Genomic DNA, 27,358 nt, shown 5'->3' on the forward strand with positions numbered 1-27,358 from the left:
TAGGCCAGGCCAACATCTCCCCACCCTGAGGGCACGCCCCTCGCCCGCCAGACCCGAACGAGCAGGCAGCGGACTCGAGTGACAGCCCCACCACCTGTGCCGCAACCCCTCCCCCAGGCCCGTGGGGAGACGCCTGCCCCTGCCTCACCAACAGCGACCCGTGGCTCTTTCTCTACGCTTCCAGTCCACGTCGCCGATGAGTGACAGGTCCCCGGGGGAGGCGATAGCAAGCGCACGCCGCTCGATACTGCTGGTGCAACACTGCACCGTACCCTCCAGCCGGCACGGGGCCGGGGCGTAGACAGAGCGTTCCGGACGGCCCAGGGAGACCCAGTCCAGGCCTAGCCTGGCCCAGTTGCCCCACATTGGGCGGAGGTGGCACTTACTGCGGAGATTGTGGATTAGCTCCGAGTGGCTGGCGCCGCCGGATTTCCAGGCCATCGCTAAGCACACCCGGAGCAGGTACAGAACCACCTTCAGCGCGGCGACGGTGCCCAGCAGCTTCCCCAAGAGTGAGACCACCTCCCACACGGTCACCGCCCCGCTCGCGTCCCCACTGTAGTCTCCGCTGTGACTGCTGTCGCCGCCGGTGCCGCCACTGCGCGCTCCCGGCATACCCCGCGGCACGCATGCGCTCTGTGACGCTGCGAGGCCTCGGGTGCGGCGGGGTGGGGCCGCCGGCAGGGGTGGCCGCGTGCCCCACCGCCTGCGCCTGTGGCAGCTGCGGCTGCTGCGGACGGGCTGGGAGCCCGGGCTGAGTCAGCGCCGCCGCCGCGTGCCCCCTCTCTGAGGACTCGGGCTGCGCACCGCCAACTTGCTGAGTTCGCCCTGCGGCCAGGCGGGGTGGGCCCCGGCGTGGTCGGTCGCGTGCCTGGCTGCGGCCTTGGTCACCGAGCGCGGTGGCACGACGGCGGGACCGATCTGTGCCCCCGCGTCTGCCCGATCCGGTTACGCCGCTGCCGGTAGCTCCGTAGTCGCAGCTGAGTCAGCTGCTGCGAGCCGCGGGTCTGCTCCTATAGCTGTCCAGATTGTTAGACGGTGGGCTTCCTCCGTTATTCCTCACCCAACCCAGTTGTCTAATATTTAGGTCAGTTCGAGTCGGAGCTCCGTATGGTGGAGCCTGAATGATCTTAATAGAACGGGAGGGCAAAGGCCCTCTCTCACCCGAGTACTCGAGCCTCTGGCTTTGTGACAAGTACATCAGTGTTTGGTTAGCAGAGACTTTGGGACCCTGGTTTGTTCTCAACTCTAAAGCACATACTCAGAGAGTGGAAGAACACCATACGGGGGGCGGGGGGCGGGGGGGGCGGTGGAGCGTGGGAATGCTTTGCTCCTGCAAACAATGCAATCTGCTAAAATTACCACAGTATCTAATGGAGAATGTGTTATTTTCCCAACAAAAGTGTGCATTTTCAGCTAATTAATCCCCACAAATTCCACCGTTAGACTGGACACCAGCTTTATCGCTACCAGCCCTGCAAGACAATGAGTTCGGGAAGCTGACAGGAAACATTGCCCGGCACATCCAACTTGCTGCCTCCTAATCAGAACTGAGACTGACAGAATCCAGTCATCATTTAGTCCAATAAACTTTTAAGAAAGGAAACAAAGCAATGTCAAGACCTCTACGCTACTGCATGAGCAGTGGTTTTCAAATTCCAGTTCTCGTCAGATTTTGTCAAATGTAACACTCAGCCTCTACTACCACTCCGAAATATACTTGTACATTACCTGTTTTCTGGATTCTGTGACGTAAATGAAACCACACTCAAAAAAAGTGTTCTTTATGTGACTGACGCACTGCCTACTGCCCTAAGGAAGTACCTCAGTGTTCTTTAATATCAGAAATAAAATTGTCCGTTTGGGACTCTACTAGTGTTCTATCTTATCTCTGCAGTCTCCTAATATTCTAGTTAAAAGAACAAAACCAGTCTATTCTCAACAAGAGCCTGGTAAGTCTCTCTAAAGCTGACCTAGATCACTTGCATCTACATGTGGTGCTTCCATAAGCTGTGGTTGTGGAATAGGACTACCAATATCCGTTAAAAAGAAGATATCAGGGCTCCTTTTAAAGAAACAACCAACACACAGTTATGAATGTATTATAAAGGAGATTTTTTAAAAAAAAATCAATGATACCTTCTGTATGCAATAGGATTTACATTCTAATTGGGGAGATCTGCATTAAAAGAAAACAGGCAGCAGAGGGCAAAATATAAGTACTATTCTCGTCTAGATGTCAAGTGCTATGCTTATTTAGATCATCATGGGCTGGAGTAATCAGGAAAAGATAGGGGAAGGAACTGGTCCTTGAAGGATGACAAGGATTCTAAGAAGTAGAAAGGAATAAAAGGATATTGTAGGTAATGCAAAGCACAGAAGCAGGAACCTAGAGCACTAATTCCTAGGCTGTCGACGTTACATATCAAACTCATTAATTACATACATAAATGAATTGAGGAGGGTTACATAGCTAGACAGCTGAGTCAAAACTAGAATTGGAGTTTTTAGAATTCCAACTCCAGGCTCTGACAGTGTGTATTAACAACTTCAAAGCAAAGTATTTGTTTGAGAGACAAAGAGGGAGACCTTTAGAATAAAGGTTGTGCAGTAATGAAGGTACTTCTATAAGAATTGAAGGATTTTCAGTATTTTCAATGGGTGCTGAGATACAAAACTGAATGCTAGGGTGTAGCTACTAGGTGGTTTCTCTTGCATTGATTTTGTTTTGGTTTTGCTCTTAAATTTTTCTTACATTGCACAATTATTGCACAAATGCACCGTTTCAGTGTTCCTATACTGACTTTGAGGACTCTGTTCAAAGCCACCTCGGTAAGGAAGGGCCCTCCAACTTCCTCCCGCGTGGGGGTTGATGGTACCCGCATTGCCGAAGGACGGGAATTGGCTCTCCGCAGCCACCGTCCGCCTTGTAATGTCCGGCCCAATCAGACTCCGCGGGAAGGGGCGGGACTCGGAGGCGCGCGCAGTGTTTCCTGCTCTACCCGTAGGGGTTGCTTTTGCCATGGAGGATATTTATGCTAAGTTTGTGTCTCAGAAAATCAGCAAAACCCGCTGGCGACCGGTACCTCCGGGGAGCCTGCAGACCGCGGATACCTTCGCTGCGGGCTCTTGGGACAATGAGGTACCTCTGCTCCCGGGCGGGAAGCTCCTGCTTCCTCTCTTTCTCCTAGAACCGCGCCGCTGGGGGTCTGCGCGCGAACTCTCGCCTTCTAGCTCATCTCGCCTTCTAGCTCCTCTCGCCATCTCCGTCCCCCAGTTCCCATCTCAGGTTCGGTTGTCCGGTACCTCAGAGCCATCGATGATGTGCCTGAGCCTCGAATCTCGTATTTTAAACCATCACCTTCCATTTATCTGAGATGCTTTCAAAGCAAGGTTGCTTGAAGGCAATACAGATTTTAATGTTTAAGAGTTTGATGTATATTTCATCTCAAGAGAAAACTTTCTGCTTTACAGGAAAATTATGTTTCACTGTGGTCTATTGGAGATTTTGGGAACTTGGACTCTGATGGAGGGTTTGAAGGAGACCATCAGTTACTGTGTGATATCAGACACCATGGCGATGTAATGGATTTACAAGTAAGTCTGTGTAACTTCCAAAAGCTAATTTTTTAAAAACTGAGATTAATATATTTGGAGATGCAAAGGACCTTAGATTTTGTCTAGTCTTATTCCGGGTTTACAGGAAACTGAGTTCTCTATAGGTTATGATTTGCTAATATTAATTATATAGCCACTCAATGGCAGAATCAGAACTGGGGAAGGGGATGTGAATTTAATCACAGTTTTTAAAATCCTGATTTGTTTGTTTAATTAGTTGGCCATCTGTGTGCCAAACACCATTTGGGGGGCTTTACAAAAGTCTAATATTTTTATCACATGCTTGTGAATCAGGTGTTATATGTCACCATGGGACAAATACTGTGCAAGGCACTATACATCGTTTTGCTTTATAAATTCTTATAACAACCCCCTAAGTGGGGATTAGTTCTTCCATTTTAAAAAGTTTACCAAGGCTTAGAGAACTTAACTTGGTTAATGTCTCAAAGCCATTAAAGTGGGGGGAATAGAATTAAGTTTTCAAATCCTGGTCTGTAGGACTTCAAAGTCCCTGCATTTTCTTCTATAGAAAGCTGCCTAACCCTGAGAATGATTATTTTCTAAACCTCTATGGTGGTAGTCCAAAATTAAACCAGTTCTAGGTGAAGGAGTTGAGGGGAAAAAATTTATTTATTGTTCATGAAAATCCTTTCATTTGTGTAGTGGTTTTGACTTTTCAGATCCATCATCACATTTTATTTGCTTAGCATTTTATAGGCTCTTTGCATTTTAAAATTGTTATACTACTAATTGAGTTAAACAAATGGGTTTCCTTCCTATCGATATTTCTGAGTCCATAACAAGCAAGAATTTTCTATTTAGTTTTTTGACCAGGAAAGAATTGTAGCTGCTTCATCAACAGGATGTGTAACAGTTTTTCTTCACCACCCGAATAACCAGGTAAAGAATTTTTGCTTGAAAACTGAATTTATATTTTAATTATTTTTAAGGAGGCCTAAACTAGATTGTATATAATGACACAAATAAGTTTCATACTCTCAAAATATGGAGGGGGAAATACCATATTACCTATCTTTCAGTAGATTAATTCCCAAACCAGGTTTGTGTGAGCTTTTATTGAAATTAGATATCTCTTAAATTCTGTTGGTCCAGAGCTATCAATATGGTTTTCTGGCAAGTAATTTTCCTGTAATTTTCTCTTTTAAAAGTTACTGTTCTGATCTTCCAAAGAAAGAGCACCTTCTAGCTTGGGTATCATTAGAGAGAACAGGGACAGCTACTTTGCTTCTGTGGATAGAACCTAGGTTTTATTTATTTATTTATTTTTTAATTTTACTTATTTATTTGACAGAGAGAGCAAGCACAAGCAGCGGGAGCTGCAGAGGGAGAGGGAGAAGCAGGCTTTCCGCTGAGCAGGGATCCCGATGCAGAGCTCGATCCCAGGACCCTGGGATCATGACCTGAGCCGAAGGCAGACGCTCAACAACTGAGCCACCCAGGCGCCCCTAGGTTTTAATTAGAACCGAGGTTTTAATTAGAAGAGAGGATGCACTATATGAAGACTTGACATTTTTTCAATGCCTTTCTTGTGTATTGAAAGCCTGAGTGCTGACCTTCATAATGGTAGGGCAGTTCTTTAAAATAGCCCCATTTGTAGTAACAGTTTTAAGTTGCTTGAAGAGATTGCTTATTTAGATTTTCAGGCTAATAAAGGTCATCTTCCTAATAGACATGCCTAGTAAATATAAGACCCAGATCTTCTTACGTATTTTTCTTAATGGTTTCAGTTAGAAAACACTAGAGATTTATTTCTTAGATGTAGGCTAATTCCCTTAAGAATTTAGAGTTGCGGGGCACGTGGGTGGCTCAGTAATTAAGCGAATTCCTTCAGCTCAGGTCATGATCCCAGGGTCCTGGTCCTGGGATCGAGCCCCGCATCGGGCTCCCTGCTCCGCAGGAGGCCTGCTTCTCCCTCTCCCACTCCCCCCCGCTTGTGTTCCCTCTCTCGCTGTGTCTCTCTCTGTCAACTAAATAAAATCCTTAAAAAAAAAAAAAAAAAGAATGTAGAGTTGCTTTTAGGGACTCCTGGGTGGCTCAGTCAGTTAAGTGTCTTTGGCTCAAGTCTTCTTCCCAGGGTCCTGGGATCTAGTCCCACATCAGGCTCCTTGCTCAGCGGGGAGCTTGCTACTCCCTCTGCCTGCCACTCCCCCTGCTTGTGCTCTCTTGCATGCGTGCTCGTGCTGTCTCTCTCTCTGACAAATAAATAAATAACATCTTTAAAAAAGGGGGGGGCGCCTGGGTGGCTCAGTCATTAAGCGTCTGCCTTTGGCTCAGGTCATGATCCCAGGGTCCTGGGATCGAGCCCCACATCAGGCTCCCTGTTCAGTGGGAAGCCTGCTTCTCCCTCTCCCACTCCCCCTGCTTGTGTTCCCTCTCGCTGTGCCTGTCTCTCTCAAATAAAAAAAATCTTATTAAAAAAGAAAAAAAAGAATTTAGAGTTGCTTTTGAACACACAACTATCTGATACCTAAACCATTTCTTTGAGATAAGTTTGAGATATTATTGAAAAGCATTTTTTTAGTCTAACCCAGTGTATACAGAACTTCGATGGAAGTAGTTTCTAGGCTTTAGTGCCCAGAAATACAAAGGAAAAAGGAGGGAGTTATTCTTTCTCTAGGAGGGTGTGAGACAGAATTTTAAAATACTCTTCATTCAGGGAAAAGTGCTAGTTTTTAGGGCTTTGCTTTGATTCATCGTACTCTCATTTCTGACTCCTAGACTCTGTCGGTCAGCCAGCAGTGGACAGCCGCTCACTACCACACAGGTCCGGGCAGTCCTTCCTGCGGCAGTGCACCGTGCACAGGTGTTGTGTGCAGTAACCCAGAAATTGTCACCGTCGGAGAAGATGGTCGGATCAATCTCTTCAGAGTCGATCACAAGGAGGCAGTGAGAACCATAGGTAAGAAAAATCATACTTCTTTTGTTATCACGTAATAATTGAGCACATACCATGTGCTAAGCAGACCCAATGCTAAGTGTTTGAGGGATGTAAAAATATACAGAGTAGGATCCCTTTATAAAACAATATGTCGATAAGGCATGTATGAATGAGTGACTACGCAGGAGAAACTATTTTGGGTTTTTTTTTTTGAGGGGGTGTTTTTTTTTTGTTTTGGGTTTGGTTTTTTTTTTTTTTTTTGGCTGGTGAAGATTATCAAATAAAGAATTGAGGAGCAAGTGGCAATTGATTTAATCTAGGTTCTAGACCGTAAATAATCCTAAATGATGGCACACCAAACAAAGGGAATAACATGGAGGCAGGATACGTCCATTTAGAGAATGACAAAAAGTGTAGTTTTCCATACTTATGTAGGAGAGGTGACAGATAAAGCAAGAGAAGTAAATTGGGGCCAGGTTGTGAAGAGTCTAATGCATAGCTACAGAGGTTACATTTTGTTAGTTGGGTCACTAAGAAGCCATTGAATCTTTTTGAGCAAGGGGATGATAAACTCCCTGTCATGCTTTAGAAGGATTATTCTAGTCTAGTAGTTCTCAACTATGCTTTCCAGCCTGACAGTAGTTTTAACAACTCACTACCCTAGACCTCCTGAATCAGAACCTCTGTGCATTCAGCCCATGAATCAGTTTTTTGTATTGTTTGTTAGTTTTTTTTAGTTCTGAAAAACGCTTATTTAACCGTTACGGACCATTGCCTGGAGTTTGGAGGACTGTCACAAAAGTTTAGAAGTATATGTTAAATTATGTGGTATAGGGGCACCTGGTGGCTCAGTCAGTTAAGTGTCTGTCTTTGGCTCAGGTCATGATCCCAGGGTCCTGGGATCGAGCCCCGCATCGGGCTCCCTACTCAGCTGGGAGCCTGCTTCTCCCTCTCCCACTCCCCCTGCTTGTGTTCCCTCTCTCGCTATCTCTCTGTGTCAAATAAATAAATAAAATCTTAAAAAAAATATGTGGTATAACTTAAACACTCTAGGAAAAGGTAAAGGACCAGTATATACCAGTCTGGAAGGACTTCATGGAGAAGAGAATTAATGAGGCTAAAGATGAAGGGATTTTTTTTTTTTTTTAAGATTTTTTATTTTATTTTATTTATTTATTTATTTTTTAAGATTCCACTCATTTATCTGAGAGAGAGAGGGAGAGAAGCATGAGAGAGAGAGCGAGCAAGCATAAGAGAGAGTGAGCACCAGCCGGGGGGGAGAAGGAGAGGGAGAAGCAGGCTCCCCACTGACCCCAGAGCCTGACGCAGGGCTTGATCCCAGGACCCTGGGATCATGACCTGAGCCAAAAGCAGATGCTTAACTGACTGAGCCACCCAGGCACCCCTTAAGATTTTATTTTTAAGTAATCTCTACACCCAACATAGGGCTTGAACTTACAGCCCTGAGATGAAGAGTTGCACGCTCTACCAGCTGAGCCAACCAGGCAACCCTAAAGATGAATAGATTTGAGATGAGTCAGCCAAATGATACAAGTTCGGAATGAGCTCTATAGGAAGCACTGGGGTTTGGAGGTTCTGGGTTAAGCACTAGTGGGAGATATAAAATTGTATATGGAGGAACTTGAATAGCTATATCAGCATTGGAGGGTAACAATCTTAGGTGGAAATAGAGAAATATATGAAAACTCTGCCCTCTGTTTGGAAGACAGTCAGATGTTCTGTAAGTAGTATATTTCTATCAAAGGAGAGTCCATTTTAACATATATATTACTGTGCATTTTTCTATAGAAATTAGACTGACTTATTTAAAAGTTCACTTGTAATATTTCAATCAATAGAAGGAATGCAATTTAAGAATTTTGTGGAAAAGTAGGACTTATTAACACACACTACTGTTTTCTTAATTTGTAGACAATGCAGATAGCAGTACACTCCATGCTGTAACCTTCCTTCGAACTCCTGAGATTCTTACAGTAAATTCAATTGGGCAATTAAAAATATGGGATTTCAGAAAACAAGGAAATGAGCCCTCTCAGATATTATCACTGTAAGTTTTCGTTTGTAATTTCAGTACCGTAATGCAAAATTAATTTGTTCGATTATTTATAGCAGCTGACTTTAAACCATACTGTATTTTAATTGCATTTGAAGAGAATGATCCCTGATTAAATTTGGTAAAGCAAGTGTAATTTGATGGGTTTGGTACTGCTGTGCTGCATTTAGTAAATATTTGTCATATTGATTCAGAGCCTTTCTCTCTTTGAAGTTTATATTATTTAATGGGGAATTTATTTTTGCTCGGCAAATGATTCTACTGATAGTAGGTACAATGCAATCCAGATGTGATTGGGTGAAAAATACAATCCGAGGAGCGCCTGGGTGGCTCAGTCGTTAGCCTTCGGCTCAGGTCATGATCCCAGGGTCCTCGGATTGAGCCTCACATCGGGCTCCCTGCTCAGCAGGAAGCCTGCTTCTCCCTCTCCCACTCCCCCTGCTTGTGTTCCCTCTCTGTCAAAAAATAAATAAAATCTTAAAAAAAAAAATACAATCCAAGATATTTTTTCTGAGCAAAAATTCCCACTCTGTGTGTGCAATTTTCTTTTCCCTAATAAGAATATAGAATGTGTCAAACTGAAAAAGTAATTATATAAACAAAATATTAAATAAGGTAAAAGTAAAGAATATACTGCTTAGTTGTACATAATGTTTTTAAAATACCAAGAAATGGAAATATGTTTGCATATCTTACCATCAGATTATCATGCTCCTTATGTCTCCAAATTGAAGAGGGAATAACTTTGGCTTTGATTTCATTGCAAAATTCTAATATTTAGAAATATATTTAATGCACTCAATTTTTTGACATGATTTAAGTTCAGCTAGTAGCTCCAGCCACAAAGTCATCATTTAGTTTCTAGAGTGAAACATGTTTCATGGATTATGCAAAGATAAATCCTACTTCACAACATGTTTGATGTCATTGTATCTCCCATAAAAGGACTGGTGACCGAGTGCCCCTCCACTGTGTTGACAGACATCCCAACCAGCAGCATGTTGTAGCTACTGGTGGCCAGGATGGAATGCTGAGTATTTGGGATGTTAGACAAGGCACTATGCCTGTGTCTCTGCTGAAGGCTCATGAAGCTGAAAGTAAGTGCTGTGGAGTTACGTGAGTTTTTGTTGGATAGTAGTATGATGTATTGTAAGCAGCTTTCCATAATCATACCTACGGATCATTTTACAGTAGCTTTTGGCTGAATTATATAAATTTATAATAATTAATCCCTTTTTGGGCGCCTGGGTGGCTCAGTCGTTAAGCGTCTGCCTTCGGCTCAGGTCATGATCCCAGGATCCTGGGATCGAGTCCCACATTGGGCTCCCTGCTCAGCAGGAAGCCTGCTTCTTCCTCTCCCACTCCCCCTGCTTGTATTCCTGCTCTCGCTCTCTCTCTGTCAAATAAATAAATAAAATTAAAAAATAATAAATAAATAAATAAATAATTAATCCCTTTTTATTTGACACTTAAGTTCTTCAACATGTTTCATTATTTTATCCAAAACCACAGTGATTATCCTTATATGTTCATCTTTATGGGCTTATCTTCTTAGGATAATTTTTTAGAAGTAGAATTGGTGAGCCAAAACATAAAGCTGTGATACATGTTATCAAACTGTTATACATAAAAATAACACCAGTTTATATTGCCATACTCTGTGTAAGAGGATGCCCTTTTCCCATGCAAATGCAGGCTATTGTTAATATTTACCAATCTGTGTGTTCCTCACAGAAGAATTGTAATTTTTTTTTTTTTTAAACAGGAACAGTATATATAGGATCTTGTCCCTTTTTTGTTCATCTTTTGATTTTGGTGGGGATTTTTTGACTAGACAGAAATTTTTCATTTTATCACCATCTTTGATATCATGACTAAATTATAGTTTTAACTTCTGACCAAAGAGAAGTTTATGTTAAGCTTTGCTTGAATAAAAGTACAGAAGTAGAAACATACCAGTATTGTAATCTCGACTTTAAGTTCCATTATTACCTTGGAAAGATAAATGATTTTTAAGATTATATTTAAGAAGCAAATAAAAGGATAGAAATTTTTTGCCTCTTCTAGTTATAACTGTACCCAGGGGGGGAAAAATAAAAAATAGGGTATGTCCTCATAGAATCTGATGTTGGTTAAGCCAGTGGTAGTAATATTACAAACTTTCAGATATCTTCTTCCAGCCCCCCTTAACTGCCAGCCTCTATTGCCAAGCAATACATACAAATGTAGCAGATCGTAATGTATTGTTTTGATTCATTCTGACTCTTGCCTAGAAATGAAATAAGATGTAAGGTTTGTTTTCTACTCTGAAAATAAATATTTAAGAATCTAGGTTTGTACAGTCGGCTTATGGCTCTAGAGGCTATTTTCTTTCACTTTTTTTTAATGAAACAGTATGAATGTATTTTACATAGGGATTTGCCCAGAACAAGTTCTCTTGAGGAAGATGACCTTTTAATGTTTTGTGGCATGATGCGTAATTGTGGTAATTGTCAGAATGAAAATTGCCCAGTTGCAAGCATGTGCCTTCTAACACTTTTTATGCCATGTCCCAGGCACCTTCTATGCTGCCTCTTTAAGGTTCTAGTCCAGAATCACAGAACCCTTGTTCACAGACTACCTGTTTGATTTGCGTGCTGCAGAGAACCTCCTAAGGCGTCCTGGCCAGTTGTTGGCTCCCATTTGTCTATTGACACACAAAGTTCCCTTAAAGTTTAGAACTTGCAGGGTCCTCAATCCCAGAATGGCTTCTTAAAAGCCCTCCATCTGAAAATGAGTCCAGATTCTGGGAGCATTTATAGGTTTTAGTTTGCTAAGACCTAGTTGCTATTTCTGTGATATATACCAGAGGTATCCAGAAGCCTGGCATGAAGCAAAATTGAACTGCTGCTTAGAAATTCATTTGTATGTTACTTTTATGGTATTCTCTCTGTTTTTCCAGTAATATAACCTTCATATATATATTTTTAAGATTTTATTTATTTATTTGAGAGAGAGCAGAACAGAGCGAGAGAGACAACATGAGCAGTGGGGAGGGGCAGAGGGAGAAGGAGAAGCAGGGCTCAATCCCAGGACCCTGGGATCATGACCTGAGCCAAAGGTAGGTGCTTAACCAGCTGAGCCACTCAGGTACACCTAACCTTTCTTCATATGTTAATGACACAGGAATTGAAAATAAGAGAACTTAACAATTTAAAAAAAAATTTTAGGGACACCTGGGTGGCTTAGTTGGTTAAGCATCTGCCTTCGGCGCAGGTCATGATCCCAGGGTTCTGGGATGGAGTCCGCATCAGGCTCCTTGCTCAGTGGGGAGCTTGCTTCTCCCTCTGCCTGCCGCTCCCCCTGCTTGTGTGCTCTCTCTGACAAATAAATAAATAAAATCTTAAAAGTGCATATTTTAGGAATTATCCCATTGTCATATTCTTCCATAAAAAAATGTAATAGGTCAAATGATTAGCATTTATTTTCTTTTTTTTTTTTAATTAACATGTAATGTATTATTTGTTTCGGGGTACAGGTCTGTGATTCATCAGTCTTACACAATTCACAGCACTCACCATAGCACATACCCTCCCCAGTGTCCATCACCCAGCCACCCCATCCCTCCCACCTCCCTCCACTCCAGCAACCCTCAGTTTGTTTCCTAAGATTAAGAGTCTCTTACGTTTATCTCCCTCTCTGGTTGTGTCTTGTTTCATTTTTCCCTCCCTTTCCCTATGATCCTCTGTCTTGTTTCTCAAATTCCTCACATCAGTGAGATCATATGATAATTGTCTTTCTCTGATTGACTTATTTTGCTTAGCAGAATACCCTCTAGTTCCATCCACGTCATTGCAAATGGCAAGATTTCATTTTTTTTTTTTAATGGCTACGTAATATTCCATTGTGTATATATACCACATCTTCTTTATCCATTCATCTGTTGATGGACATCTTGGCTCTTTCCATAGTTTGGCTATTGTGGACATTGCTGCCATAAACATTGGGGTGCTTGTGCCCCTTCAGATCACTCCATTTGTATCTTTGGGGTAAATCCCCAGTAGTGCAATTGCTGGGTCGTAGGGTAGCTCTATTTTCAACTTTTTGAGGAACCTCCGTACTGTTTTCCAGAGTGGCTGCACCAGCTTGCATTCCCACCAACAGTGTAGGAGGGTTCCCCTTTCTCCACATCCTTGCCAACATCTGTCATTTCCTGACTTGTTAATTTTAGCCATTCTGACTGGTGTGAGGTGGTATCTCATTGAGGTTTTGATTTGTATTTCCCTGATGCCGAGTGATCTTGAACACTTTCCATGTGTCTGTTGGCCATTTGGATGTCTTCTTTGCAGAAATGTCTGTTCATGTCTTCTGCCCATTTCTTGATTGGATTATTTGTTCTTTGGGTGTTGAGTTTGATAAGTTCTTTATAGATTCTGGTAGCATTTATTTTCATTCACTTGCTGGCCCAATACACAAGTAGATTTATTTGGCTTCTTTATCCTATCTATGTGTTATAGCCATTTGGAGAATTATATCTTTTCTTTAATTCTGAAGCCTTTGATTTTTATCACAGACTTGGGGTTTGAAGGTGTGTGATGAAGGTTAATGGAATATGACGCCTAGAGATAGGGTCTTAAAGTGTGTTCAACTTTTCTGCACAGGAATTAGCTTCTTGGTTCTTATCTTTTAGTGTGGGAAGTGCACTTTCACCCGTCCAACCCAGATCATCTATTTACTTGTTCTGAGGATGGATCCCTCTGGCATTGGGATGCCTCCACAGATGTACCTGAAAAATCATCACTGTTTAACCAAGGTAAAAGGATTTAATGAAGATTCTTGTGTGTAATTTTGTTATAGTTTTAAATACCACATTAGAAATTCTCGTATTTTTAACATTAAAGAATGTTAGAATGTTTCCATTCTCCTGCCTCAGGGTAAATTCTAGTATGATAGGGCTTGAAATCTGTCAGCTGCTTACTACTCTAGTGCTGATGACTACAAATGCCATAAGCTGGCTAACTTCGCACAGCCAGGGTTCTTCATGCTACATCCGAGACTTTCCATTCAAAAATCACCAGAAGGACGGTTAAAATCTCCTGCTTTGCTTGAAGAATTCAAATTTGATATCCATAATATTCTATGGAAATTTGAGGATTTAATATCACTGAATAAGCCTTTGGTCAAAAATGGTGATGTATGATAATGAAGTCATCACCCTGTTATTCTGGAATTAAGTTTCAATCCTAGCCTTTTAAAAATATCAGTAGAATTTTAGATGTTTATGACATAGTATTAGTCTTGAAAGATGTGTTCCCCTTTTTTTCTTGCAGGAGGAAGAAATAGTACTTTTTTGTCTCATAGCATTAGTAACCAGACTAATGTTCACCAGTCTCTCATAAGCTCCTGGCTCAGCACTGATCCTGCAAAAGACCGTATTGAAATCACAAGCTTGCTTCCCAGCAGGACTTTGTCTGTGAACAGTTTGGATGTTTTAGGTCCTTGTCTTGTTTGTGGAACTGACTCAGAAGCCATTTATGTTACTAGACAGCTTTTCTCATGAAAATACGATAATTACAAGATTTCAGGTGAAGCATATTGTTAGCGTTTTGAAGTACAACTTCTATGCAGATTTTTATTATTGGAAAATGTGAAATTTGCAGAGGAAGCTGCAGTAAACTATTGATAATATCGATGCCCTGTTTTGACTTTTGTCAATTGAATGTTCTCATAGTTGCAGAGTCAGAGAGATGACTGATGGCAAGAGAATTGGAATCTGTGGAAGACCATCAGAGGGATCCTTTTGCTCATGTATACACTGCCTTCAAACAGGCTATTCTGTAGAACCTGCTTTAGCTCATGGAACCTGCTCTTCATTTTTGATGTTATGGAACTTAATATTCTCAAACCACCAACAAGTTCCTATTCTTTTTATCGACACTATGGGGGATATTACCCCTCCCTGGTGGCCCTGGCCGATGTTGATGTTTATCCTTTTTATTGTAGATATTTTCTTCAATCTTTCCACATTTTATTTCCTTAATAAGTTTAATAAACTTCACAAAGAATTGAGTAGAGCAAAGATGACAGGTTTTTGTAGTGTTCCCATTTTTTTAAAAGGTTTTGTTAAAGGAAAGTGTTTTGACAGGTTCCTCTATTAGAGTAGATTTGAACAGAACTCTGTCAACTGCTGAGACCCAACTTCATTTTTCTTGAAAAAGTACATTTTTCCTAAGGATTTTTGCTTTTATTTAGTTTTACAACATAGTTCAAAATTGCTGAACTGGACATTGTGCAATAAAATAGAATTTGATATTGATCACTGAGCTGACTTCCAAACTAAAATTTGATAGATAGCATGTATGAGACTAGTATGATGATGTGGTAAGAGTAAAGAATATTGTTTTGTCCTTGTCTACAATGTTTTTTTAATTATGTTATGTTAATCACCATACATTACATCATTAGTTTTTGATGTAGTGTTCCATGATTCATTGTTTACATATAACACCCAGTGCTCCATGCAGAACGTGCCCTCTTTAATACCCTTCACCAGGCTAACCCATCCTCCCACCCCCCTCCTCCCTTGTCTACAATGTTAATGATAATCTAACATGTAGGTGTTTTCTTTTGTTTGTTTTTGAGTGTAGTTGACAATAATGTTACATTAGTTTCAGGTTAATGTGTAGTGCTTAAAAACAATTTTGTGACATTGTCTTTCCAAAGTTTGTTAAGTGTGTTATTGAACGTGAAGACCTTAGTGACAAATCACTGTTATTATGCTCTTAAAGCATGTATTCGTTTACTTTATAATTCCAATGATAGTAATTATGGTAAAGTTTTGTTTTTCTGTCCTAATAAATACTTTTCAGTTCTTTTATGCCACCTTACCTCGGGGGGGGTTTTTGTCAACATTTTTAAATGGAATACATATATGCAATCTTTTTTATATAAATTTGACTCAGAAATATTTGATAAAATTAGTAACTTGAATTATAAAGAATCACAGGAAGAAAGAAAATGTTGCCAATGGAATTTTTAATCTGTTTATAGTTTTATTGCTGACTAATTTTTAAGACTTTGTTATTACAAAAGTAACTTGTTACAGAAAAAAAGTCAAAAGAAATTTTTAAGTACTTATACAGACAATTAATAGTCTTTTCATTCCCTTTTTTATCCATCAGTGTGTGTATAATTTATTAAAATGAAATATATCATGTTATATTTATGAATATACATTCCCCAGGAGTAATCACATGGTTTCCATAGTAAAAACATAGCTATTAATTTTCCTTTGACTTATTTCCCTTTATATGAATGTCTTGCTGAGGCCTAAGCTTCAGTGTCCCTTTCTTTACTTCCCAGGCATACTCCTATTCCATTCAGCAGACTAACATCCTTGCTCTGAGTGGGCCCTGAGTTGATCTCACTCCTAGAAGAGTAGCTCCTGGGGGGCACATTTTTCATGCACAGTGAGTGGCAAACTTGTGCCTCTGCTTTCATCTACATTATATGCTGCTGAAAAGTTTGAAGGATTCATACATGTTCTTAGCACCCTTCTCAGGTTCCAGCAGCAATACATACAATTTCCCTGGGTTGTTACAGTAAATAACTGGTAGAGGGAGGGAGCCATATGTGTAGGCTTAGAATACTAACTTGGGCTGCAAAAAGTTTCAAGTTTGAAGCTTTGCTTTGATTTAAGAGTATTTGTAACCATGAATAAAAAAAGTATGTTTGGATAGTGTTACATTTCTTATCAGTTGGTGAATTCTGCCAGATTTAATAAGAAACATAAGCTTTATGTAGTATAAATAAAACCCTGGTTTATAAATTTGTTCATTATCACTACCTTTATTCATGAAACTATCAAATAGTTTCTTTGAGGGCTGCAGGATCACAGAGGTAGAAGGTACCTTGGAGAGCATCTCTAACCCAAATTTAACCATCACTTCCACAGCATTCCCAACAAATTATCATCCAACCTGTACTTGAAAATATACTGTTATCAAGTTTCCCATTTCCCAATGCAGCTTCCCCTCACTTGGACAGCTCTTAGTGATACAGCATTATGGCAGGGTTTTAGTGTATGAGTGGAATCTAAAACAATCCTGTAAAACAAAAAGTAGAATTATATTATTGTGGGTTAATGAAATGATCATGTGAACCTACTGCGAGACAGCCAATCACCAGTTTACTGAATTTACATTATGTTGGGGTGCTTTACTATAAGGTTTTACTAAATAAATAAATTTTCATATACTGACCTGAAATTTGCTTTCATTTGTCTTCTTTGGGAGCCACAAAAAAATCCTTCATCACATATCCAAATATTCAAAACTATGTATCATAGCTTTTTGGGGTAAACTTTTTTAATCCCTTCAATGGTTTCTAATGGGCAAAGTTCTCTTTGCATTGTTTCTTGCCCTTCTTGGCTAAACTCCAAAACTTCCAAACTCCCTTTAGGTGTCATTTTCTCCAGAAAGCCTTTCCTGGCCTCTGCCAATTTGGGCTAAATTGTACTCTGCTTCAAAAGCCCATTGTGCAGAGCCTGTGCTGTGCTTACAGCTGTATTAAGCAGCCTGTCTCTACTAGACCACACAAACAAGGCCCATACCTTAGTGTTGTATTAATAATGTTTAATATAGTATCTGACCCATGGTAAACACTGAATCAGTGCAAACTGAGCTGAACTAACCTCACAATCTTGTTTTCCCTTAAAAAAAATACTCCCTTTTGCCACCAAAGACCATCATTAAAGTGTGACCTCCAAAATGAACACTTTCCCAGGTGGTGTCTGCCTCCCTCAGAGTTGACTTAAGAAATCTCACCATCCTGGTTCTTGGTACAATATTCCTTTGTAATGCTGTCTCAGCTTATTTTAACTATTCTGACATTTGTTCAGTTAGACTGCTGACTAGTTGAACTTAAACCCTTTGCCTTTTTCACACATGTAGTATACTATACTGTACTTCCCCTAGTGTTGAGTTAATGCAGATGATTTTGATCCTTACTATAGGTCAATCCCTGTTCTAAAAGACAAATCCTATTTCCGTAGAAGAAAGAACTAACAATCTCCTTTGAATGTTTTCAGCAGAAGCTGATCATTTTCAGAATTTCCCAGCATGATCTACACTCTCACCCCATTGGTTAGGCGATAGGATAAATGTACTGAAGTGCTTAGGCCCACTCCTCTAGTCCTCCCAATTATCAGTGACATGTAAATCATTGGTGTTTGACTATAGTTATTGAAATCTTTATAAACCTAATTTATTGACATTCTGCCCCATTTATCTTGTTCACAAAGCTGCTGTGGGGGAGATAACTGCTATAGCTATCCCATCAAAAATTTTGTATAATTGAAAAATTCCTTGTCCTTTGTAACACTTCCATTTCATAGTATTGTGGAAACATCCTTTTAATAATCCATTCCAGAATCTTGTCTAGGAAGAATACTAAGTCCACCAGTACAGTTTATATCAAGCCTTCATTTAAGCTTATGGTATCAATATGGTACCCAGCTCAGACTAGTTACATGGTTTGAAGCACTAGCAGTGCTCTAGTCTTATAGATTAGAAACCTGCGGACATTTGAGCTACAACAAGCAAGTATTCAAACTCTTTCAGCAGTATCTTCTGAACCACAACATTAAGTGGCAATGTACAGAACTAACAGACTACCATCATCTTAGCTTCAAAACAATTCGAACATTTTGCTGTATTAGGTAAACAAGGAGGGAGAAAACCATTGGGGGGGAGGCAGGTAAGAAGGGAGAAGTAGAATGACTAGAACATAGCTGATCAGGTAAAAAAAAATTTAATGAAAAATAAACTAATGTTCAGTTCCAAACTGTCATAACTAGACTTTGGGGGGCAGTAGCTGACAGACTAGCCTAACAGAGTCATCAGAAATGCATCAGCTGTCAAAAAATAATTTTTGTGCAGGCCATGGACATAAGAAGCTAAACTGTAATAGTAGACTGTAAAATAATAGCTGCTACTCATCAAAATACAGATTTTACCCCTTCATAGTATGGAATGAAGTTAAATTTTAAAATTTCTTAGCAAGAGATGTTCTACAAACAATGATACTCCAGTAGTAACAAGCATACCTAGAAACCAGATTTGCTTTTTTTTTTAAGATTTTATTTACTTATTTGAGTGAGAGAGAGAGAGCACAAGCAGAGTAAACGGCAGAGGGCAGAGGGAGAAGCGGACTCCCTGCTGAGCAGGTAGCCCAATGCGGGGCTCTAACCCGGGACTCCTGGATCATGACCTGAGCGGAAGGCAGATGCTTAACTGACTGAGCCACCCAGGTGCCCCCAGATTTGGTTTCTAATACCATTCTCCAATAAAAGGAACAAGGACTTCTTGGAGAGACAAGGAATATATAAGATAGCTTGAAGCATCTTATACTGTCAGAAAGTAAGGAAGTTCTTTATTTTTTTTTTTTTTTTAAGTAGGCTCCACACTCCATGGAGCCCAATGCAGTGGTTGAACTCATGACCCTGAGATCAAGAGTCAGATGCTTAACCACCTCAGCCACCCTGGTGCCCCTTAAGGGAGTTCTTTTAAAAAACAATTTCAAGGGGCGCCTGGGTGGCTTAGTCATTAGGCGTCTGCCTTTGGCTCAGGTCATGATCCCAGGGTCCTGGGATCGAGCCCCACATCGGGCTCCCTGCTCAGCGGGAACCATGCTTCTCCCTCTCCCACTCCCCCTGCTTGTGTTCCTGCTCTTGCTATCTCTGTGAAATAAATAAAATCTTTAAAAAAAAATTTTTTTTTAATGTCATAATAATGGGGGAGAGGAAGGGTATGTCAAAGGGACACAGAAGCCAATTCAACTGGAAGAGCTCTCAATAGTCAAAGCTGGAACAATTTGATCAACAAAATAAAATACTCAAACTATAAAATAAATATCCATGAGTCCATATTGATATGTTTAAAAAAAAATAATGGAGAAGAGACTAATCTGCTCAGAATTCCAACTGATTTATGTAAATTCTCTGCCCAAAAAGAGGTAGAACGCAATTCTTCACCCCTTAAGTGTGGGCTGCTCATAGTCTATAGCCTTCCCCTAAGACTGAGCTACTGAGAGGACTTAAGTTCTCAGGGCCACATTGCTCTTCAGACTTCTTCCATGTTTGCTGTCCCTGTTCCTACAGTCACCCAAGCATGAAATTTGGCCCCTACATCTGTTGATAAAAATAAAATGAAACCCCAAGTCCCCATTTCCATGAAGTATTGAAAAGTTGAGTAGGTTGAAGCTGGACCAAGGGTTTTCCATCACACCAATACAAAGCCCTTCAAATGCAGTGGTAGGTATTGCCATCCAGACATCCAGCAGCCTTAGTAAGCATTTCCCTGCTCTTTCACCTCCCCCCATTCCCCAGTCTCAGACGCTTTTCATCTTGGGGATTGCTACATCTTTCCTGATCATTCCTTCTTTCCTGCTCTTCTCTCCCCCTGCTTCATTGGAGTTAAACCTCCCGTCTCAGAGCAATTCACTAAGCTCCTTGAATAATCCAGAAAATTTCCCCAGAACAGTAATTTATGGAGATACTCCACTTTAGGCTTAGAATTGAAGAGCTTAAGTAAAGAAGTTCTCTGGATGATGACAGAGGTGACAAGATTTGGGGGGCAGTATGTCTTTTCAGATACATAATCCTTCTGAGAAGGGCAAGCAGGCCTGTGAGCATATTAGATTCATATAATTTTGAGGCTGAAAGGGTCTCCAAAGGTTACTTAGTCATGCAGTTGAAGAAAGTAAGACCTAGGGCTATTATGTGACCCACCTTGGGTCATACACTGTATCTTCTACAATCTCTGTGCTTGTGCTTACAGAGTTTCAACCAAGTGCTCTCGGAATGGAATCTTTTAACAGAGATCTTCACATTTGAACTTCAGGATACAACGGCCAGTATCTAATTTTTTTTTTTTTTAAGATTTTATTTATTTGACAGAGAGAGACACAGCGAGAGAGGGAACACAAGCAGGGGGAGTCGGAGAGGGAGAAGCAGGCAGAGCAGGGAGCCCGACTCGGGACTCGATCCCAGGACCCTGGGACCATGACCTGAGCCAAAGGCAGACACTTAACGACTGAGCCACCCAGGCGCCCTGGCCAGTACCTAATTTAACATCATGAAAAGAAGTATTTTAATTCGAAGAAAATTTTTATAGTTAGTCTCTAGTAGAAGAATGAAAAGAGATGTTTGAGGGGCTCCTGGCTGGCTCAGTCGGTGGAGCCTGTGACTTGGATCTTCCGGTTGTGAGTTCCAGCCCCATGTTCGGTGTAGAGATTACTTAAAAAATAAAATCTTAAAGAAAAGAAAAAGAAAGATGTTTTAAAACACTAACTATATTTTCTAGAGGCAGATTTGGCAAAGGCACTCTTTACAAAGGGTAGACGGTACTTGCAAACACCATAAGCCTAATGATCCCATCCCAAACTTCTAATTCAACTTAGCAAGAAATAAAACCTCTTCTGACAGTCGCCATTATTCCAATTATGGCAATAATGACTTCCCCGTCTACCGATTCGGTTGACAGGTTAAAAATCTCCAAACTCTGTTAACCCTGTCTTGGCTCAAGAATATATTAATCTGGCTGATTCAGCAAATACTTAACTACCGACTTACTCGAGGAAAGAGTGCTAAGCAAAACTCAATTCATTTCAAAGCCTCTAGAAATCTCGATCCTGGTTCCCACAGCGAGGTTTCAGAGCAACTCATTGCTGTTTCCTTCTGAGAATTAAACTCCTTGAGATGTGCGTCTTATTCTCTATCCGTGCACAGAAGAGCTCAATTAAAAAAAGAGAGACACTGAAATGAGTGGACTTGGGAGGGGGAGAGCCTGATCCCACGAGCCGGGGCGAGTCACCTGCGCAGCACCAGGCGGGGGCGACGCGAGGCGACGCTCGCCAACACGCTGAGGAGAAGGCGACCGGAGGAAGGTGGCAGGCTGCAGGCGGCGCGCGGGCTGCTGGCGGCCGGGCGGACAGAAGCCCCCAGTCCTCGGCCCCCGCGCAAGCGACGCCGGGAAATGCCTACATCCGGGAAACCTGCGGCGGAGTGCGGCGGCGGCGACACCGAGTGGAAGGCAAAATGGCGGCGGCGGCGGTGGACTGGTGCTGAGGGGAGAGCCAGGTCCCCGCGACCCTTGCGACGGGCCGCGTTGGCCCGGGGCAGCTCCCCGGCGTCTCTCCCCGCCCTGCCCCACCAGGGATACTTGGGGTCCTTGGGACGGGCTCCAGCCGCCTGGGCGACCGTCCTCGGGCCCGTGGCCGCTGTCCAGGAGCCCCGGTCTCCCCTGCAGGTAGGTCTGGGGCTGGCGTAGCGGGTGGGGCTCACTCTCTCCTCCCGAGACCGAGTTAGCGGGGCGGTGGCCGCCGGGGCCCACGCCCAGCCCCGCTGGCGGGGGTCCAGGGGCTGCTGCGGACGGGTGGGCCGGGCCCGGCCGGCCCGGTGCGGGCCTGATTTGGCTGGTTGCATGGACCTGAGCTGAGCCCTGCCCTGGGGAAGCGAGGGTTGGCCGCGCCCGGGGCTGAAGGAAGAGCCGCAGGCACCGCGGCCTTGGAAGTGCGGGTTAGGTTGGGGAGAGTCTGACTTGCTGGACCCGAACACGGACGGGTCAGTGTTTAGGAAGGAAGGAAAGTGAAAGGTGGTTCTGAAAGAAAATTGCAGTGAAAGAGCCGCAGTTCTTTGCATCCCAGAGAGAGTCGATCCTGGATTTACCTTGAAGAAAGCGTGGGAATTTCTATTTCCAGTCCACTGTAATGTTAGCTTACGGTTCATAGTCGGAAGGGGTAGGAGGGATGGAAGGGTTTTTATGGAGTAGGAATGTGTACCTAAATAAAATGAAGGAAAGAAAAGGAAAGGAATATTATTTGTTAGGACTTCAAAAAGAACTTGGATCTCGAAGAATGACTCTCCGGTGATTTGATTTAACCCCCTTCTCTCACTTCTCCAATTGAAAGTTATTTTCTAAGAGAACAAGGTTTAATGTTTGTCGCCCCATATGTTACTATGACTTAAAAAATATATATCGTTGTGTAGACGTTATTCATAAATCTAGTGAGAAATAAGTAAATAAGTACAGTCTCACACACAAATATTGTGTCACTTCGCCCAGGATCATGAAGCTTGTTAGGCCTTTATGGATTATTTATTGAGGATTAAAATTCTTTATCAGATTTCCTTCATGAGGAAGAAAAGGTAGGACATTATAATTGGAATGAATGTTCTCTGCTAAGATAGCTACATTTGTGATTTAAGTAAGGTTATTTCTTTCCTTAAAATGTTCATAGGCAGGTAAAATGAGCTAGTTGATTCCCTCAGGCAGTGGAGGAATTTGACTGATTTAACAGTAAAAGTAGCGGCATTGTATTCTGCTGATCAGATGTTGCTGCAAGAAACTGGATCGTGGCACATGCTGGGGAAGGCGCATTCTTTCTGTGCTTGAATATCTATTGAATATGCCTTGCCACTCTCCAAAAGCAAATAAAAAAAGTACTTCTACAATTTTTTTTTTTTTTTTTGGTATGAAAAAATTTAGAAGTGGTTTTTTTTGGTATGGTATCTGTTTTCTCCTATAGGTTGTTTTGTTTTTAATGATAGTCCTTGTTATTCTGTATAAATATAGCCTTGGAATAGATCCAACTCTGGGTATTTAGTTTTCATTCTAGATGTTATATTTAGATTAGTGGCTTTTTTGTAGACCACAAAGTTATTTAGTCATTGAACAACATTTTTATCAAGTGGAAATGGCATTTTTCAGCATAAAATAAAATATAGTGGTAGTTTTCACTTTTGATCAGCTTTGTAGAAAGCGAGTTGAAGAAAATGTCATCAGTAAGCAATAGTCTTGAATATTGCTGTCTAAGCAACTGAGACTATATGCTGCTGAGAAAGAAACAGTACATATTACTACTGTTGCTATTCTCATAACTGACTTAGTCAAAGCACTGAGACAGGCCATCTTTTTTTATAAACCTAATTCAACCCGAGGTAACACTTTGAAATCTTATTATGTGATGGTACCTGGTTTTTCCCCAGGTTGAACGAGATATCTACAAAAACTGTTTGGGTTTGCTGACATTTGCATATTTGATGAAGGTCTGAAGTTTCAAAGAAATGGAGGTTTTGTCTGTTCAGTTTAACCAATTTAAATGTTCCTTAAAAGAATGAGTGAGTCATGATCCCTGCCTTTAGGAAACTCAAGATGCAGGTTCTGATGAGAAGAGCACTGGGCCAGTTCAGGATGTGTGGATTCTATTTCTAGTGTGACCTCCAGCTGGCTGTGTGAACTTAGGCCAGTTTATCTCTCTGGATCCATTTCCTCATCTGGAGTGTGTATGGGGGGGTGGGATATATATATATTTAAGATACTCTATTCTCTATGAATTTGTGATCTAGTAGGAAAAATGAGACAACTACAAAAGTAGGGCAAAAACATAGGTTTTATTTGACCATGCAAAGTGCATTTACAGTTCAGAGAAGGCTAACAAACAGGCAGTTCAATGAAATCTTTGTGAAGACAGCATGTGAATGGCACCTTAAAAGTTGGGTATAATTTCTGTAAGAAAAAAATATGGCAGGGCCTTTCCCAAGAAGAAACAGGATGAGTAAGGACATGAAGGTAGAAAAGCAGAGGTACAAAAGCTGAGAGCAAGCAGTTTGGCTTGGTTAGAGTATAAGGTACACTGGGGAGAGTCCAGCGAGGTAGTGAAAAGAGGTAAGAAGATAACTGACATTATTAAGTGGGTCATTTATTCTATTTTTTTTTTTTTTAAGATTTTATTTACTTACTTGACAGAGACACACAGCGAGAGAGGGAACACAAGCAGGGGGACTGGGAGAGGGAGAAGCAGGCTTCCCGCTGAGCAGGGAGCCCGACTTGGGGCTCGATCCCAGGACCCTGGGATCATGACCTGAGCCGAAGGCAAACGCTTAACTGACTGAGCCACCCAGGCGCCCCAATGGGTATTTATTCTAAACATTTGACGTGCACCATTGACCCTTGAACAACACAGATACGAAGTGTGCGGGTCCACCTGTACTCAGACTTTTTTCATTAAATATATTGGAAAATTTTTTGGAGATTTGCAACAAATTGAAAAAACAGATGAGGGCGCCTGGGTGGCTCAGTTGGTTAAGCGGCTGCCTTCGGCTCAGGTCATGATCCTGGAGTCCTGGGATCGAGTACCGCATGGGGCTCCCTGTCAACAGGGAGCCTGCTTCTCCCTCTGACCCTCCCCCCCTCATGTGCTCTCTCTCTTTCTCATTCTCTCTCTCAAATAAATAAAATCTTTGAAAAAAAATGAAAACAAAACCAGATGAATTGTATAACCTAGAAATACTGAAGAAAAAACTAAGAAAAAAAAGTTTTGTAAGAATACAGAGTATAATACTTAAAGTATATGTTAACTGTGTTTATGTTATCAGTAAGGCTTCTGGTCAACAGTAGGCTATTAATGGTTAAGTTCTGGGGGAGTCAAAAGTTATACTCAGATTTTCAACTGCATAGGGGGTTGGCACCTCTAACCTCCTGTGTTGTTCGAGGGTCAACTGTATTAAACTGTATTTTGAGCATAATGCTCAAAATAACCCGATTAGATAGGACCATTATTGCCCACATTTGAAGATGAAGAAACTGAGGCACAGCTTGCCAAGATTACACAGCCAGTTAGTGGTAGAACTGGGATTTGTACCCTGCAGTTTGACTCCAAAGCTCTCTAACCACTAATTTAAAGGAGTCATTGAGGGTGACATGATCAGAACTATTTATTTGGAAGATTAATCTGGCACCAGTGTAACACGAGTTAGCGTGTTTCAAAGCAAAATAGCTTTTGAAGAATTCTTTTAAAAACTCTCTTTACTTATTATTAATTTGAATTTTCACATTTGCAATTAGCAAAGATTACTGAGTTGTTTTTTTTTTAAGATTTTATTTATTTATTTGACAGAGAGAGACACAGTGAGAGAGGGAACACAAGCAGGAGGAGTGGGAGAGGGAGAAGCAGGCTTTCTGCTAAGCAGGGAGCCGGACGTGGGGCTCGATCCCAGGACCCTGGGATCATGACCTGAGCTGAAGGCAGACGCTTAACGACTGAGCCACCCAGGCGCCCCAAAGATTACTAAGATTTGTTAATGCCAATGTTGACCATATCTTGTTGGTTGGTTGGAATTATAAATTAGTACACCTTTCTGGAAGGCAATCTGACAATAAGTGTCAGAATTTTATTTCATTTCATTTTATTTTTTGGCATATCTTTTATTTTTTTTCCCTTTTTCAAAAATTGTATTTTATTTTAAACTCCAGTGTAGTTAATATACAGTGTTATATTTCAGGTGTATAATATAGTAATTCAACAATTCCATACATCATCCAGTGCTCATCACCACAAGTACACTCCTTAATCCCTATCACCTATTTTACCGATCCCCCCACTCACCTCCCCTCTGGTAACCATCAGTTCTCTATAATTAAAGGTCTGTTTCTCCATCCATGTCCTTGCAAGTGGCAAGATTTCATTCTTTTTTATGGCTGAATAATATTCCAGTGTGTATGTGCGCCCTACGTCTTCTTTATCCATTCATCTATTGATGGATACTTCAGCTGCTCCCAATTTGGCTATTATAAATAATGCTGCTATAAACATAGGGGTGCACGGATCCCTTTGAATTAGTGTTCTTGTATTTTGGGGTAAATACCCAGTAGTGCAATTACTGGATCTAAGGGTAGTTCTATTTTTAACTTTTTGAGGGATTTCCATACTGTTTTCCACAGTGGCTGTGCCAGTTTGCATTCCCACCAACAGTGCAAGAGGGTTCCTTTTTCTCCACATCCTCACCAACATTTGTTGTTTCTTGTGTTTTTGATTTTAGCGATTCAGATGTCAGGATTTTAAATACAGGCATATCTTGGAGATATTGCAGGTTTAGTTCCAGACCACTGCAATAAAACAAATATTGTAATAAAGCAAGTCAAATGAATTTTTTGGTTTCCCAGTGCATATAAAAGTCATGTTTACACCATACTATAGTCTACTTGATAGTGCAATAGCATTACATCTAAAAAGATAATATATATACCTTAATTAAAAAATAAGTTACTGCTAAAAAATGCTAACCATCATCTGAGCTTGTAGCAAGTCATAATCTTTTTGCTGGTGGAAGGTCTTGCCTCCATGTTGATGGCTGCTGACTGATCAGGGTGGTGGTTGCTGAAGGTTAGGGTGGCTGTGGCAGTTTCTTAAAATAAGACAACAGTGAAGTTTGCTGTATCGATCGACTCTTCCTTTCATCAACGATTTCTCTGTAGCACACCAAGCTGTTTGATAACATTTTAACCACAGTAGAACTTCTTTCAGTATTGGAGCCAATCCACTCAAAGCTTGCCACTGCTTTCTCAACTAAGTTAAGAAACTCAGTTAAGTTTATGTAATATTCTAAATCCTTTGTTGTCATTTCAACAATCTTCACAGCATCTTCACCAGCAGTAGATTCCATCTTGAGAAACTACTTTCTTTACTCATCCATAAGGAAGCAACCCCTCATCTATTAGAGTTTTATCGTGAGGTTGTACCACATCTGTAGTTACTTCCTCCACTGAAGTCTTGAACCCCTCAAAATCACCCATGAGGGTTGGAATCACCTTCTTCCACACTCCTCTTAATGTTGCTGTTTTGACCTCTTCCCATGAATTATGAATGTTCTTAATGGCATCTAGAATGGTGAATCATTTCCAGAACGTTTTCTGGAAATGGAAAACCTTTCTGGAAAAGGTTTGCCCAGA

The 27,358-nt window shown here is 41.3% G+C and overlaps 4 protein-coding genes across 9 annotated transcripts in view; 2 read left to right on the forward strand and 2 right to left on the reverse strand.

Moving 5' to 3' along the window:
• PCMT1 (protein-L-isoaspartate (D-aspartate) O-methyltransferase) overlaps positions 1 to 644 on the reverse strand; it is a 43,557-nt gene extending 42,913 nt beyond the window's left edge. The window contains exon 1 of one of the 3 annotated variants that reach the window (XM_036075032.2): positions 387 to 644. In XM_036075032.2, the coding sequence (XP_035930925.2) occupies positions 387 to 615 (229 nt within the window). In that variant the 5' untranslated portion in view covers positions 616 to 644. The remainder of the gene's footprint in view (positions 1 to 386) is intronic. The other 2 variants (XM_036075033.1, XM_036075034.2) reach the window with 2 other exon arrangements.
• A 2,340-nt stretch (positions 645 to 2,984) lies between these two features.
• On the forward strand, positions 2,985 to 16,837 carry NUP43 (nucleoporin 43). 2 transcript variants are annotated; one of them, XM_036075031.2, is made up of 8 exons: positions 2,985 to 3,142; positions 3,475 to 3,597; positions 4,441 to 4,518; positions 6,358 to 6,538; positions 8,450 to 8,585; positions 9,537 to 9,688; positions 13,261 to 13,383; positions 13,901 to 16,837. In XM_036075031.2, the coding sequence occupies exons 1-8, from the start codon at positions 3,023 to 3,025 to the stop codon at positions 14,128 to 14,130; spliced, it is 1,143 nt and encodes a 380-aa protein (XP_035930924.1). In that variant the 5' UTR covers positions 2,985 to 3,022; the 3' UTR covers positions 14,131 to 16,837. The 2 variants fall into 2 exon arrangements, with proteins under 2 accessions (XP_035930924.1, XP_077910707.1); XM_078054581.1 differs by having other exon boundaries at positions 14,302 to 16,837.
• Positions 16,838 to 20,486: 3,649 nt separating this feature from the next.
• Positions 20,487 to 22,170, reverse strand: LOC144379034 (uncharacterized). 2 transcript variants are annotated; one of them, XR_013441055.1, is made up of 2 exons: positions 21,202 to 21,543; positions 20,487 to 20,880 (listed from the first exon to the last, which is right to left on the reverse strand). XR_013441055.1 is itself a non-coding variant. In XM_078054583.1 (2 exons), exons 1-2 carry the CDS (start codon positions 22,051 to 22,053, stop codon positions 20,796 to 20,798), a joined length of 696 nt encoding a protein of 231 aa, XP_077910709.1. In that variant the 5' UTR covers positions 22,054 to 22,170; the 3' UTR covers positions 20,487 to 20,795. The 2 variants fall into 2 exon arrangements, 1 of the variants encoding a protein (XP_077910709.1); XM_078054583.1 differs by having other exon boundaries at positions 21,443 to 22,170.
• Positions 21,740 to 27,358, forward strand: part of LATS1 (large tumor suppressor kinase 1) — a 50,813-nt gene continuing 45,194 nt past the window's right edge. Inside the window, exon 1 of one of the 2 annotated variants that reach the window (XM_036075028.2) lies at positions 21,740 to 21,877. The gene's annotated coding sequence lies outside the window, so the exon portion shown is untranslated. Of the gene's footprint in view, positions 21,882 to 27,358 lie in introns of both variants that reach the window. The other variant, XM_078054582.1, reaches the window with a different exon arrangement.

This window comes from Halichoerus grypus, chromosome 9 (assembly GCF_964656455.1).
Source record: "Halichoerus grypus chromosome 9, mHalGry1.hap1.1, whole genome shotgun sequence".
Lineage (NCBI taxonomy): Eukaryota > Metazoa > Chordata > Mammalia > Carnivora > Phocidae > Halichoerus > Halichoerus grypus.